Source organism: Danio aesculapii, chromosome 25 (genome assembly GCF_903798145.1).
Source record: "Danio aesculapii chromosome 25, fDanAes4.1, whole genome shotgun sequence".
In the NCBI taxonomy this organism is placed as follows: Eukaryota; Metazoa; Chordata; class Actinopteri; order Cypriniformes; family Danionidae; genus Danio; species Danio aesculapii.
Window position 1 is genome coordinate 26544318 of NC_079459.1, and position 16920 is coordinate 26561237.

Below are 16920 nucleotides of genomic sequence, written 5' to 3' on the forward strand. Positions count from 1 at the left end.
AATGATTCCACAAATGAAGTCACATATTTACACACAGGTTATGATACCAATGGTTCCACAATTTGTCAGATCTTACTGCTGTTTTGTAATGTATATCAAATATAATGCTGTTAAAGGTCCAGTGAAATTAAAATAACGTTTTTAGACGTTAGTGTAAGTATGTTAGTCTTCAAGGATATCACTAAGCTAGTGTAGTACAAAACATTAACAAAATTTGAGCTTGGAAGATATAAAGCCGATATAAACATGTAAAGATTGATATTTGTTACTTCCGCGTAAATGGATAAAAAAAAAATTTCACATCACCTCATCATACCTGTTAACCCTCTCATTTTTCCAGTGATTCTCCCATATTTCACAATTCTATCCCGCTATCATCCCGTAAAGGTATTTTCCCATATTTCTCCCGTATTTTCAATCCTTCTATGAAGGGTGGCAATAAACATTAAAGAGCCGATCCTTCTACAACACTTACCGCCGAACCACCAGGGCCGCCCCTTGCTCTTAAATGTGAATATGTTCTGTGCTTTCATTTTATTTAGGCATGAAAACATTTTGAAATAAATATAAAAATGGCGTGATTCCCTTCCTTTTCATTACAGGCGCCGTCGCTCCTCCTATGCAATCCTCAAAATAGTCAGTTCATGCAGCGGTGCGTGACTGTCAGACGCGCTCCATAGTGATAAATAGATGCTGTTTCCCACGCAGATTCTGTACACACAATTTGAGGCAGAGTGAAAGTGGTCACACACATTATAGATGTGGACATTTTTAAAGTGACACCTCTGTTATTTATTGTAATCAAACTAAAAATCTAAATAAGAGATTTACTAGCTGCTCTTTAATCCGAATGTTTAAATTAGAAACAGTAAAGAAAAGGTTAATGAGATGATAACTTCAATTTCTTTATAATAGCCATTCATATAAATAGGCTGTTTGCTAATTTATTTGCAGATTTTTCTAATGTATACTATTTATTCTATTCTTTGTAAATAATAGTAATAATAAATATATAACTGTTTGTATGACCGTTTCAACTGTTTATTAACAATGACACAGCTCCAGATGTACATATTTAGTAATTTGAGGTAAATCCCAATGTTGACAGGTATGCACCTCATATTTCAGTTTCTTATCAAATCTTGACCAATCAAATGCTCTCTAATATCTGACATTCCCCGCCCCCTTCAAGACCCTTCTCATTTGATGCACTTGAGCTCAACCACTCTCACTGGCAGAGTAGTGATAAAACAAAATGCTATTGGCAGCTGAGATTACATCAAACATTAATTAAAAAATGCACATTTTAAAGCCCTTCATGGGACCTTTAATATTATATAAAACTATTCTTTTGTGAGCAATAGAAAAATAAATAAAGACGATAAAACACAAGTGAAAGTCAGTAAAATAATAAGAAAAATATTTAAAAAGTTTGGTTTGATAAGGTCAAAAAAAATTTGATCTCAAATTTCAAGGATTTATTTCTTTTCAGAAAAGAAGTTTCTCAGAATAACAAATTCATTATTTGTGAATGTCAGGAATGTTTCCTTTAAATATTAATTTCTCAACAATTATGAAGCATTGTCTGAACATGTAAAAAAAACAAAAAATTTTTTTTAAATAAATTGTACTCATTTCTCAGTTCTGTTTCTAAAATATTTGTCATTTAGTTTCATTTAAACTAGTTTAATTAAATACAAACTGTTTATTTATATATATATATATATATATATATATATATATATATATATATATATATATATATATATATATATATATATATACTGGTCAATTCATAGTTAGTGGTTCATTCCACTGTGGCAACCCTTGATAAATCAGGGAGTAAGCTGACGGAAAATTAATTAATGAATGGTCATTTCATGTTTTTAGTTACATCAATGGAAGCCATCTTAACTAACAGCCTCTCTTTTTCCCCCCATCAGCCATTTGCTTGTCTAATCAGTTCCGTTGCGGCAACAGCCAGTGTATTCTGAAGAAACAGCAGTGTGACTCCTTCCCAGACTGCACTGATGAGTCTGACGAGCGTTTCTGCGGTAGGTTAACCAATACCACAGCATCTGACCACACATCAATATAACAATGCCAGCAAGACACACTTATCCCTATTTGGCTTGTTCACAGACTTCCCACCACCACCCAACGATCTTCCACGTCACACCAGCACCATCGGCCCAGTCATCGGCATCATCCTCTCCGTCTTCGTAATGGGCGGCATGTGTTTCGTGTGCCAGAGAGTCGTGTGTCGTCATTACAAAGGCCCCAATGGAGGATTTCCACACGAGTACATCAGTGGGACGCCTCACGTGCCTCTCAACTTCATCGCACCCACAAACTCACAGCATGGCACTTTTACAGGTAAAGCTCTGCTGTTTCCAGCAATGCTCAGGTGTTGGGATGTATGAAGCTTTTTCTAACCTCCTTTAGCTCCAAAACGAAGTCTTCCAGGGCCTTAACATCTGTCTTTGAGTTCAGTGTGTGATGAGTTCATCTCCGTGTCACAGGGATATCATGTGGGAAGTCAATGATGAGCTCAGTGAGTCTGATGGGCAGCAGCAGCAGTGGAGCTCCTCTCTATGACAGAAACCATGTAACAGGAGCTTCATCCAGCAGCTCTTCCAGCACCAAAGGAGCTTTTTACCCACAGGTACAGTGCAGTTCCTCAGTTTGTAGTCTTGTTTATTGTGTGGATCAGTGTTTTTCTAAGTTCATGCAGGGAAAAATGTGTAATTAAATAGTTTTTTTGTTGTCTTTTCTCTGTTTAGATGCTCAACCCTCCGCCATCACCAGCAACGGATCGCTCGCTTTACAACGCAGAAGTTTTTTATTCATCTAACAGCCCGTCAACAACCAGGTCTTACAGGTATGTTGTAAACCACAGATCCCGAATGGGTAGACTAATGGATAAATGGACATATAGTTAGGTCGGTGGATTGATGAGAAGGTAGGTGGACATATGTTAGGTGGGTAGATTGGTTGATGGGTAGAATAATTGTTAATATAGATGGGTAGAAAGGTGGATAGGTAGGTGAGAAGGTAAGACAGTGAATATAGATTGGTGGATAGATAGTTGTATTATATAGGTTAGGTAGGTGGATAGATGAGTAGATGGTTTGATGGATATATAGATGGGTTGACATTTGGCAGGTGGAGAGATGGGTTTATAGATATGTAGGTGTATAAATAGGTCGGCACTTGGCAGGTGGAGAGGTAGGTAAAAAGGTAAAGGGTGGATAGGTCAGTAGTTAAGCGGGGAGATGGGTGGATAGATAGGTAGGTGAAGAGTCTGTGATTTTGCTCAAACTGCATTGTGCAAAAGTGAAGGAGGGGCCCCTCACTGTATAATCAAGCCAGTAGGTAATCATATAAGCGTACTAGTATATGCTTTTTTTTTTCGTCAAAATAATTTACTGCTATTACAATTGAGAATAAAATACAATGACATTTTTACATTTAAACTACCCATTAAAAGCTTGTGAAAGAATCCAACAAGCATTTCACCTTTAAACTGTCCATAACATCCCTTATTTGATGATGGCCTTCTTGAAATGGCTATCTGACCCACACGCTGACTTTCAGTGCTGGGAATAATCTGGAAAGCCTGTCCTGGGTCATTGTGGATAAACAAATTCCCTTTTGTTTATTTTGTAGAGAGCTGACCAACAAAAACTGCATCATAATAAAGATTAGGAATGAAACCAAATTAAATTTATTTCCAAAAAAAATATGAAGTGGTCAGAAATTGTCCTTTTTTCCTGTGTACTGCTTACTCCTATACCACACCCTGATGATGTCTACAATTAACTAATTAAAACAAACGATAAACAAGTCATATTATAACTAAATAAAAGTGCAAAAGTTTAAAAATGGTTTGCCTTTATTATGGGAGAGAGAACAAATATTTTGGGGAAATATGAGGTGTAGTCGCGCTGTTTTGATTTTATTTTGTATTTGTTTAGTTAATGTAATAAATATTTAAATGAAACATTTCATCTATATGACTACATGGATTATATTATTTTTATTAGTCATTGGTAGGCATGTGCCGGTATCACATTTTCATGCTGCGATTAATTGATTGAGCTTTTATCACGGTATACGGTATTATCACGATATTGTAATTTTACTAGAGAAACAGGTAAAAAAACACAAAAAACTTCAATAACAAAACTTTAATAACTTTTTAATTAACTAAAAGTACTTCAAACATTTAAATACAAATAAATATAAATAAAACATTACACAATATAAAAGTAAACTTGAGCAATTATATCAAAGTGAATGTGCAAAAGGGAAACCGTCTTCGTAATCCCTCTGCATTTTTTTGGAACCCAAAATATTTCCAAACTTCTGACTTTAACCTTTTTAAAGGGGGATAAATTGTCGGCAGCGTTCCTCCTTATCAACTCATATTCTATAAAACACAAAAGCCATATATATGAAATAAATAAATAAATACAAACTTTAATCTCAATTTAATTTCTGTATGCTGTCCATAAAGATATTTGTTGAGTTCTAAAAAAATACACTATTCATTCATTTATTTTTCTTCGCATAAGTCCCTTGTTTATCAGGGGTCGCCACAGTGGAATGAACTGCCAACTATTCCAGCATGTTTTATGCAGCAGATGCCTTTCCAGCCACAACCCAATATTGGAAACCACCCATACACACTCATTCACACACACTCATACACTACAGCCAATTTAGCTTATTCAATACACTATTGACTCAGCCTATATTCAATAATAAACATAACAAAAACTGCCTGATAATGCATGGGTAAATCTTCAAAGGGAACAGTGTTACATTTTAACCTCTTTCACCTCATCCTGCTTGCTGTTTCACTATCTAAACAATGAAAACATAATATAAGTCAAATTTGTTTCATTTTGATATTATGATTAACAGACACCAAACAGCCTCGTGTAGCTGCATATTTTTATGAGCATCATCTTCACACTGCATATTTATAACAAAACAGGGCTTAAATATAACTGTCTCCTTTCATTTCCATTGAAAAGAATGAACTTTACCCTGTCTCTTTTGCAGAATATCAGTTTTAATAACCAATAATGGCCATTATAATAGTATAACGTACATTAAATTTAAACGATAAAGGTTAGCAATCAGTCAATGTGCAGAATCAGTGTATGTGGTTACATAAATTAATATATTAGCTTATCTTTGCACTCAGCCAAAACAGTTAACTGAGAACAAGTGATTCAAAAGACATAAGAATTGTTAGATAGAGACAACAAGATGAATTCAATATCACATTTAACAGCTATAGTGAGATGAGATCCTCCAGCAGATGAACTGTCTGACATGCACTATACACTCAACTGGGGTTTATGCTCACCCGCTGAACTAGTGGCTGGCAGCTCTGGGCAGAGAGTGTGTGGTCACGTGATTTGCGTTTTTAGCCGTGTACTAGAATGAACAGAGAACTTTTCAGAATCGCTAAATGAAACGCCGGTGTATTTCCCGCGATTTCTCTGCGCCTCCCTTGCGTTTCTTCTCTCTGACTCTCGACTATTTTGACAAATACACACAGACGACGCACGCTCACGCGGAGTCCAAAATAGGAGTTTGTGATTGGGCCAGCCCAATGTCAATACCGAAAAGAGCCAATGGGCTGCAGGGTGTCACATGGGCCAGCCCGGTCTGTCTGTCCGGGAAAAAAAGCATCTACTTTCAGAGAGTCACAGATCACAGCAGCGTCAATCAATAAGGCAGAAAAAGACGATAGGCTGCTAAGCCTTTTATGGGCCGATCAGATCATAAGACGATGATCAGCCCGGCCCAAAAAGTACGTCGGCCCACCGGGAAAGTGCCCGGTCTGACAGATGGCATGCGTGTGAGGATTATAGTGCGGTGGCAGCGGCGGCGCGCACTGCGCACACAGGGCTTCTACATGCGGGGATTGTTTACATCAGAGTGCGCATCAGTTCTGCGCAGCATATACGCAGTTTTTCTTCAAGCGGTTGATGGAAAATAAGCTAAGGCGCGTTCTAAGAATATAAATTCGGATCTATTATTTTTCACGGTATTTTGAAGTGCCCGCGATAACAATATCGTGCATATTCATTACCGTGATTTATCGCATTACCGAATACCGGCACAAGCCTAGTCATTGGTAGAGCAAATCTGCAGATCGTAGCCCATCATTTAGTCTATAAATTTAATTGTGCACATCCTTGTAAATTTACATTTATTCAGTTTTCAGTAATATTATTGTGATATAATAACAGTAAAATGATATTCATATGATTTATTTACAAAACAGTTTGTAAAGTAATATTTTCTGTCTTTTAGTAGAGATATTATATGAGAGACTTGCCAAATAAGTGGACCTAATTGGATTTGTATTGTAAACATTAAATAAAAATAAATGTATTATTGTTTATATCATATATTAAGTTTTTAGTTATGAAACTCCCAAAATCATTCCGCATAAGTCCGCAGAGTTTTTACAAAATTCTCTGCAGAAATAGCAAAAAAAATCTCTTCAGATTCTGTGTGGCCCTAGTCATTAGCCTAAATCAAACTGATCAATTTATTTATTTGATCAATGGTCACTTACGGCGCATCAGTTGTTGTGGTTCAAGAAAATTACCAAAATGAATGACCCCAAATTTTTGGGGGACCTACCATTACGCGGGGCCCCACTGCAGTGTGTGCCCTACATACCTGCCCACTACACCACTGTTAAGGTTAGGTAAGAAGGTGAAGGGTAGGTGGGCCAGTAGGTAGGTGGAGAGACAGATGGATGGATGGAAAGATGAATGGACAGACTGACGGATGGATTGATTATTAGATTGATGGATAGATGGTAGATAGATAGATGGATAAATGGATGGATGGACGGACGGACGGACGGATGGATGGATAGATTGATGGATAGATGGATGGATGGATGGATGAATAGATAGATAGATAGATAGATAGATAGATAGATAGACAGACAGACAGACAGACAGACAGACAGACAGACAGACAGACAGACAGACAGGGGGATGGAGATGTGGACAGTCTGGTAAGTAGGTGAGTAGTAGGTGACAGTATACAGCTAAGTGGATCGATAGCTTGCTAGATATCTAAACTCAAATAAATGCACAGCTAAATATGTTTTCAGCTTTTACTGACTTGTGAATGTTTCCCTCTTCAGACCATATTTGATGCGAGGGGTCGCGCCCCCCACCACCCCCTGCAGCACAGACGTGTGCGACAGCGACTACACCACCAGCCGCTGGAAAAGCAACAAGTACTACATGGACCTCAATTCAGACTCTGACCCCTACCCTCCACCCCCGACCCCCCGCAGCCAGTACATGTCAGCAGAGGAGAGCTGTCCACCTTCACCCTCCACCGAGCGCAGCTACTTCCACCTGTGTCCTCCGCCCCCCTCGCCCTGCACAGACTCCTCATGACACCCGGCCACCTGCTGCCCTCTGTAAATACTTTTAAATAGCTCCAAAAAGAAGACACTAAAGATTTTATTTTATTTTCCCACACACACACACACACGTGCTTTTGTTCGAATAACATTTCAGCTTTTCAGAAGAGGAACAGGATATTTTCGGCCTCAGTTTTAGATGTACAGTGGACGTGATTGGACGAGTGAATTATATTATGACAATATTTTTTATATATATAATTCCCTCCCGACTACCAGCGCTTCATTATGTCACAATACGAGCATATCGATTCGGTGTGATTTTTATTTACGCTTAATATGAATTCAAAAGGAGTTAAATCGCAAACCAAATCAGAACGCCAAAATCATCCACTGCTGCGGAGTTGTACATACATGTAATTAAGTAAATATTTCGTTGTTTTTGGCCACAAGGTGTTGTTTTGATTGTTTTTATGTGAATATGATACGATTCCAAGCATATGTTTGGTTTGTCCTGTTTACCAAAAGTGTGTTTGCTGCTATTGTACATACCTATTGTACTGTAAATAATGACGAATGAAAACAGCCAGCTAAAATGTTTTGTTTATATAATGACAACTGACCGTAGACCATTGTAAAATTATTATTATTATTATTATTAATCTCTCATAGCAAAAAAAAAAAAGATCTTAAGCGTCGGTTTTGTGTATAGTCATATTTGAATATACATGTGAAATGCCATTATTTTTGAAGGAGATAGTATCTTGTTTGAACTCACGTCTTAAAGAGATAGTGTCACTGAAAATGAAAATCGTGTCATTGGAGATGCGTATGACTTCTTTTTGTGTGTAAAACATTAAAGGAGACGTTTGGCAGAATGTTCAAGCTGCTCTTTTCTGCGATGAAATCGAATGAGGGCCAGACAGCAAGTCAAAGTATTCTGAAACCATATAAGAACTCGTGGTCACACTTTATTTTGATGGTTTGTTGAATTGCATCTACATGCCAACTAATTCTCATTAGATTATAAGTAGACTGTTAGTGTAAGTTGACATGTACTTGCAAAGTTACTTATAGTCAGTTAAATGCAGCAGTATCAACAGATATTAAGCAGAGAGTCTACTAATACTCAAGTGGAACATCAAAATAAAGTGTTACCCTTAAAGATTTATTCATTAATTAAATGTCTTACGTTTTGGTCACTTTTATTATATAAAAAAGAGCAACTTAAACATTCTTATAAACATCTCCTTTTACCTTATACGAGTTAAGCATTTCAGACGATATAAGAGTGAACTATCCCTTTAAGAAAGCATCGTTTTATTTAGTAAACAAATAATTCTAGTAATAATAATACAGTTAAACTAAGCTATGATTGGAACATGAGGATCTGTGGTTAATTTTACCATAATACTATGGTAACAGATGCATTTTTTTATTTAGAAAAGTGTGGATCTATTTTTCTTTTTGTCTGCTAAAGTTTAAGCATCGAACTGTATTTCCCTCTTCTAATACTAATTCGACAGCAAGGTTTATTTTATTTAGGTTCAAACATTTGTAGCTCACATTGAAATGTCTGTTTGATCGAAACAATCTTAAAATGTTCTTGTTTTTCTTTGCCAAAATGAGCACTTATGGAAATCACACACGCGTAAACACTAGAATTATAGTATTAGGATACAAACTACAAGATTAAATGAGTTTTAATCTTAACTCAGATTATGTTAGTTGTGTTTTGACAGATAGCCATGCAAAAGAAGACAAAACTGTCTTTCAATTCAATTTTAGTTGTGATTTTAGACTCAACAAAGACCAGCTGAACTTCAAATGATTTCATTTCATTACATTTCCCTTGAGGTAACAGATTTTTCTGCCATAAATGTGACTGAATGGAGTTTTTCTGGATTTTTATACCACTTTAGCAGATCTGGAGTTTGAGCGCATCTGTCTAGACTCTAGATTGTACCATCCACTCAAAGCCGAGATGCTTTTGCTATTCGGTGCAGCACCAATGTCTTTGTTTTGTGTACAAAAATGCCTCATATAATGCACATTTGTGACAATTTTTGTATCAAAAGCATTTTTATATATAATAAAGGTTCTATTTTAAGAAATGTAGTATTATTGCATTTGTTTAACCTGCTGCTTATGACTTATTTTTTATATGAATTTTTCGATTTGTTCTAGCAGTATGTATTTTAACATTAAAGATAACTCAAATGTTATAGTAATCACAATATTTGGTATTATTTGATACAGACTACAAAATAAATTATCTTTTTTCAGATAAAAATATTTACACAATCAACTTTGGGGATAATATTGAATATTGTGTAAAGGGTGTTTTCAGGTATCATAGAACAGAAATAGGAGCGAGTGTAAACTGTAAATGTAAGAAATATGGGGTTCCCACACTGTTTCCAAAACATGTTCTTGTTTGTACTTGGCAAAGAAAGTTTACTTTGCATAACTAGAACGTTCATCAATGTTAGGAGAATCTCCCCAGAACATTCTTTTAGGTTTGCTTTAAGTTGAATATTAATAATAACAATAATGCAACATTCTGTCATGGTTGATTTTTTTTTTGTTCCCAAATAAAGAACCAGAGAATGTTTTCAGAACATTCTTAATTGGTTCACAAACAACCAAACAGAAACCTCACAGAAATTTAGGGGAACGTTTTGTGTTCACATAAACGTGTTCACCGAAACAAATTGTCTTTTATAGAATTTTTTAAAAAGTTTTATATTAAGTTGTTAATAAATGCTATAATTACTTGATAATAGTGAAGTTCACATAACAATTGTAACAAAAGCGATGCAATGACTGAACAAAGCACTAGCTTATTTTTGCATGTCTATAATAAAACAAAAACTTACAAGCCAGTGTAAGCTGAAAATGTTCATTTTTGGTTCCCCTTCTATATCCAAAACATTCTCAGCTGGTACTTTCTAAGGAAAGTTTTCTATACTTAAATAATTAGTGTTTCCTCAAGGTTTCCCGGAACATTCTTATTTTTAATTGATACAAAAAAATTGTAAGACGTTCCTGCAGGTTAGTGTTGGGTTACCAAACAAAGAACAAACACAGAGTTCCCACTCTTTCATGGCCACCAGATTCAAAGGCTTTTTAAATCAAGCACCTTTGTAATTCACACCACAAACGTCTTTCCTTGTACTTAACCTTTCGCTTTTAACACTTTTATTTACAATAAACATTACGTCAGAGACAGAGTAATGATGGCATCTTGAATGTTTCATTTGCAAAAATGTAGACCATTTTAAACATAAAAAACTTTAAATAAATAAAGGTAATATTTAAATGTGGTTTCCTAAATATTAATATAAGTGTGTTATTTGTCATGGTTCTTGTACAAGATAAAAAAAAAAAAGATTTTAATTAAGAATTTCTTTGTTTTTGGTCAGTTTTTGAAAGCAGCACAGTAGCCTACACATCTTAAAATAACACCATAAACTTTCAGTGGGCTGTATGCACAGCTCTTTTTTTTCAGCCAATGATCAACTTCTGGTGAAAGGTTTATGTGATTATTTTCAATTTCATAAGGTTTCCTTTACAGCATCGATGTTGTAATGTAGTTACAATACATTGGTAAATAGACTTCAGCATTCATTTAGTTGTTCAAGCGTAAAACGAGATGATAGACCGTGTAGCCGCTTGTGCTGTAAGGATCAGCAGGCAAGCGCAGAAACTCCATTGAAAATACTGGAGTAAAATAAACGGTCATATTTTAAAGACATTAAAAGTCTGTGTGCATTTACACCATTCAAGCACTTTCAAGAACCTGTGTTTGTTTTTAAGTAGCCTACTTTCCAGGCCTTGAATTAATATGTCTGACATTCAAATACTTTCAAAAAGCACGGGAACCATGCGACAGAGAACTTTCTGATTCTTTCATTCATTTTCCATCTGCTAAGTTCCTTTTTTTCATCAGGGGTCGCCACAGCGGAATGAACCGCCAACTTATATTGCATATGTTTTACTCAGCGGATGTCCTTCCAGCTGCAACCCATCACTGGGAAACGCCCATTCACACTCAGACACACTCATACACCTGTGCCGCCTGTCTTTGGACTGTGGGGAAAACCGGAGCACCCAGAGGAAATCCATGCTAACACGGGGAGAACATGCAAACTCCACACAGAACTGTCAACTGACCCAGAAGGGGCTCGAACCAGCAACCTTCTTGCTGTGAGGCGACTTTGCTACCCACTGTGCCACCATTTGTTATGTTCTGATAACTTTCTCATTTAGATTACCAAATAAAAAACAAACAAACAAAACAACCAAATAGGAACCACACAGGAATGTTACAGGAACTTTTGGGAACATCGGCAACCATATATTAACCTAGTATACAATTTGTTGAATTCATTCATTCATTCATTTTCTTTTCGGTTTAGTCCCTTAATTTATCTGGGGTCGCCACAGAGGAATGAACCGCCAACTTATCCAACATATGTTTTATGCAGCGGATGCCCTTCCAGCTGCAACTCATCACCGAGAAACATACACACTAATTCACACACATATACACTACGAACAATTTAGCTTACCCAATTCATATATGGCATGTCTTTGGGCTGTGGGGGAAACCGGAGCACCCGGAGGAAATCCACACGAACACGGGGAGAACATGCAAAGTCCACACAGAAATGCCAACTAACCCAGCCGGGTCTCGAACCAGCGACCTTCTTGCTGTGAGGCGAACGTGCTGAAATATTAATAAAATGTACATTATTTGTTATAGTTCTTGTGCAAAACTTAAAAGTAAGATTTTACATTTGAAATTCTTTAGTTTTTGAAAGCGGCACAGAACAAATGTCGAAATAACACCATAAACATTAAGCTCAAGGACTTTCAAAAACCTGTGTTATTTTTAAGTACTTTCCAGGACTTCCAAGAACCGTGAGAACCCATTTAACAGAGAAAGTCCTCATAACATTCTAAAACCAAAACAATCAAATATGAACCACACATGGATGGAACATCTAGAGCAGAGATGCCCAAACTAGGCCCCGCGAGGCCAAAGTTGGCGCACGATAACCTTTGATTTGGCCCACCATCCCATCTGAGAATGGTTTAGAGATTGTCATTTAAAATTTAATGAAACCTTTTATTTGTTTTTTTTGTTGTTGTTGTTAAGCTGCAAAAAAACTGAAATTAAATATTTCAATTTAAATGGTGTAAATTAATGAGATTGAATTTATAATGTACATACGACGGTTACACCACAACGCAGAGACTTTGGCGAGGGATTCAGCCAGATTCTGCTTGACTAACGTATCCGCGTTGAACTCCATTGTGTTTTAAACATGATTTATTGGATTAAGTTATCATTTAAAAGTTATACTACATTAGTTAATACGATTCAAAGGAAAGTTTTCCATTTATGTTTTTGTATTATGAAAAAATAATATGAATTAGGAAATTACCCATGGTAACTTTGATGTAAAATAGTTTGGTATATTTAATTTCGGCCCAGGCTATCAATGAGATTTGGATTTTGGCCCTACATACAAAAAAGTTTGGTCACACTGATCTAGAGGCTTTCATCGGCAACCGGATAAGTAGGCTAGTTGTTAATACATTAGCAATAAAACGCTAACTGCTAAAATTCAAACAGATAGCCCCTTATTTAAAACGACGTAGGCTAGCGTCAGTTGGTGTAGTCGCTCATATAAATACGTTCTTAATGGTATAACAACTCAACTCACCCTCTTATTCTGCTACGGACGTGAAAGCTAGCCTAAAATATGCATCTTTTGGAAGGCAGGTGTGTTATTATTTCGGTAAGCGACCCGATGTTGATTTACACTGAGCGAGCAGCCCGCGGCCTCAATATGGCAGCTGTTAATTAAATTGAGCGAGCGCGTCTCAGTCCAGTGGTGAAGCAACAAACATGCGCAAGAATGTAGAAACACACTGCATTAATCCAAACAGAGCGTTATGAGATGTTATTGTTGAATGTGACACTGCTGAAGTGGAATTGCGTGTTCAGGTAATAGAATAAATCTGTGCTTGATCTTTGCCAGGCCTCTTTCTCATTAGTGTAGGCGTTTGTGTTCTGCTGCCCTCTTGTGGGTAAAAAAAGGAACTACCATATTATTAAATTATTCATTCATTCATTCATTTACTTTTCGGTTTAGTCACTTTATTAATCTGGGGTCGCCACAGCATAATGAACCGCCAATTTATCCAGCATATGTTTTACGCAGCGGATGCCCTTCCAGCTGCAACTCATCACTGGGAAATAATATTATATTATATTATATTATATTATATTATATTATATTATATTATATTATATTATATCATATTATATTATATTATATTATATTATATTATATTATATTATATTATATTATATTATATTATATTATATTATATTATATCATATTATATTATATTATATTATATTATATTAAAAAGATTTTCTTTTGTTAATGAAAACCTAGGTATAGTCACACAAAGAGAAAAAAATATTATTTTTATTTTAATACAATGAAAACGACTAAATGGAACCGAGCAGTGTGTGTTTATAATAAACATTTGGTTTTTAAAATATAAATTTCTTTGGTTTTATTATTTTAATTTTTAGGTGAAATATTTTTTTCAACAATATTATTTATACATTTAATTATAAATTATTTTTATTTATTTTTATAAAATTTATAAAAATGTATCGAGTTTTTATTAATTTAAATTTAATTTAATTACCATATAATACTTCGTATTTATAGTGTGTGTGTGTGTGTGTGTGTGTGTGTGTGTGTGTGTGTGTGTGTGTGTGTGTATGTGTGTGTTTTTAATAAAGAAAGTACTTTTTAAATATAAATGTAGTTCTTTTGTATTAATAATAAAATTTTAGGTGAAATATTAGCTACAACAAAATTGTTTATACATTTAATTATAAATTATTAATACAATTATTATTGTTATTTATTTTGCATAAAATTGTATTAAATTATATTAAAATGTATTAAATTGATAAAATGTGTATATTATTATCAAATATTTAAATATTTTAGTAATACTTAATTTAATTACTTCATAATATTTCATATTTATATTGTATGTGTGTGTGTGTGTGTGTGTGTGTGTGTGTGTGTGTGTGTGTGTGTGTGTGTGTGTGTGTGTAAAATATTAGCTTCTACAATATTATTTGTACATGTAAGCATAAATTATTGTTGTTTATTTTGTATAAAATTGATAAAAAATTATCAAATAATGTATAATATGTGTATATTTAATCAAATATTTATATATTTTTTATAATATTTAAATTACTTTATAATATTTTGTGCGTGCATGTGTGTGTTTTATTAATATTACTTGAATATTTTTAATTTTGAGATTTATCATTAATACAACATTGTTTATACAGTATGTAGATAATTACTTTATTTCATTGTGATGGTAATTATTATTTTAGATGAAATATTATCTGTAATTTTTGACAGAGATTTGCTTTAATACATGATTATTTAAATAGCTTAGTTCATTAGAAATCGTCCCCTTTGTCAATATTGAGTTATTGACATATCCGTATTAAATGAGGATATTTTTTATAAGTTGTTTACGCAGATTGAACCTTATAATTCCAAGGTGACGAAATATTTATTATTCATTTCATTTCAATTTATTAATCTCAAAAATGTATATATATATATGTATATATGCCCTGAAAACATCTCCATAACACATTTATCAGTGATGAATGTATTTCCAATGTCTCAAACAAAAAGCGAGTGTACTGTATGCGTGCGTGATTTTTCTCTGTGTTGAAGGTCTGTGTTTCGGCTCTTGACAGAAGTGAGCACATGTCGGGGGGCTCCTGACGGGCTGCAGGGGGAAGGGAGACGTGGACAGACACCCCTCCATGTCCCCATCTGTCTGCTTTTGTTTACGAGCCGTGCTGAAGAAGAAGAGCTAAAAACATGCTTGGAAAAAAAGGCACGTGAGAACATGCTTCTACATGTCAGGAGGGAGAGATGGAAAGCACATTTACTGAGCTTTACACTTGAGAACAAAGTGTGTTTAGGGGGAACATTCAGGGACCTATAATGCTTTTTAGTGACCAGTTAATAAATACAATAAAATATTGTAGAACTCAACACAGAATAAACTTAGAATAAAATCAATAGATAGAATTTTAATGTAATATTTTGTTGATCGTTTATTTTTACTGTTTGTTTATCTTTTTATTTTTTATTTTAGATAATTACACTTCTTAGTTTTATTAAAATATGTTTAATATGTTTTGCTTTTATTCAGAATTGATATTATTTTGTCATTTTTTATTAATTAGCAAACACACAATATAAAATCAACAGATATAAAATATATTAATCTATTTAGATTTTTAATGTAATATTTTATTATACATTTTTATTTTTACAGATTTTTATCATATTTTAATTGTATTTATTTATTTATTTAAAGTAATTGCACCTCTTAGTTTTATTAAAATATTTGTAGCATATATTATTTTTATTCAGAATTTCTATCCTTATTTGTAAACTTCTTTATTTTTTTTAATCACCAAACCTCTTCTTTTAGGTCCGACACCATTTACTTATTGTTTGTTTATGTATTTATTTATTATTTAAAATTTTGAATAATTTATATTCTTAGTTTTATTAAAATATTGTTAATATATATATATATATATATATATATATTATTCAGATTTAATATTATTATTTGTCATCATTTACTTATTGTTTATTTATTTATTTTACATTTTTAATCATTTAACTTCTTAGATTTATTAAAATACTTTAATACATAGAACTTTTTATTCAGATTTAATATTTTTATTTGTCATATTTCTTTTATTTATTATTTAGCAAATCTCTTCCTTGAGGTCTGACACCATTTATTGGAGCCCTTTTTTATTATTACCTAAAATCAGGAAAAAATGTTTTTGTTAATTTAAGATAAAGTTAAAATCAATTAAAATAGTTAATACATTTTATGATTATATATTTTTGGATATTTTTATTATGTCGTTTATTTATTTAATGATACACTAAAAAGACCTATTACTCTTAATTATTCCAATTATGTATTATTTTTATTTATTACTGTTATTTTGATTATTAACAAATGAAAAAATGTATAAAATGATAAATAAAATGGAAATAGAAAATTGATTTATCTATTTTAATATAAACTTAATATTTTATTAGAAATTTATTTTACTAATTGTTTATTATTATATACAGTTGACATCAGAATTATTAGCCCCCCTTTGATTTATTAATTAATTTATTTATTTATTTATTTAATTATCTTTTTTATGTTTCCCAAATGATCTTTAACAAAGCAAGGAAATTTTCACAGTATGTCTGATAATATTTTTTCTTCTGGAGAAAGTCTTATTTGTTTTATTTCGGCTAGAATAAAAACAGTTTTTATTTTTGAAATCATAAATTCATTAACCATTTTAGGGTGAAAATTATTAGCCCCTTTAAGATATT

General features: G+C 33.5%; 1 protein-coding gene across 1 annotated transcript in view; it reads left to right on the forward strand.

Annotated features, from left to right (window-relative positions):
- lrp5 (low density lipoprotein receptor-related protein 5) overlaps positions 1-9531 on the forward strand; it is a 129133-nt gene extending 119602 nt beyond the window's left edge. Inside the window, exons 20-24 of the mRNA XM_056451349.1 lie at positions 1944-2054; positions 2143-2376; positions 2523-2665; positions 2784-2881; positions 7190-9531. Of these exons, the coding sequence (XP_056307324.1) occupies positions 1944-2054; positions 2143-2376; positions 2523-2665; positions 2784-2881; positions 7190-7451 (848 nt within the window). The 3' untranslated portion in view covers positions 7452-9531. The remainder of the gene's footprint in view (positions 1-1943; positions 2055-2142; positions 2377-2522; positions 2666-2783; positions 2882-7189) is intronic.
- The last annotated feature ends 7389 nt before the right edge of the window (positions 9532-16920 follow it).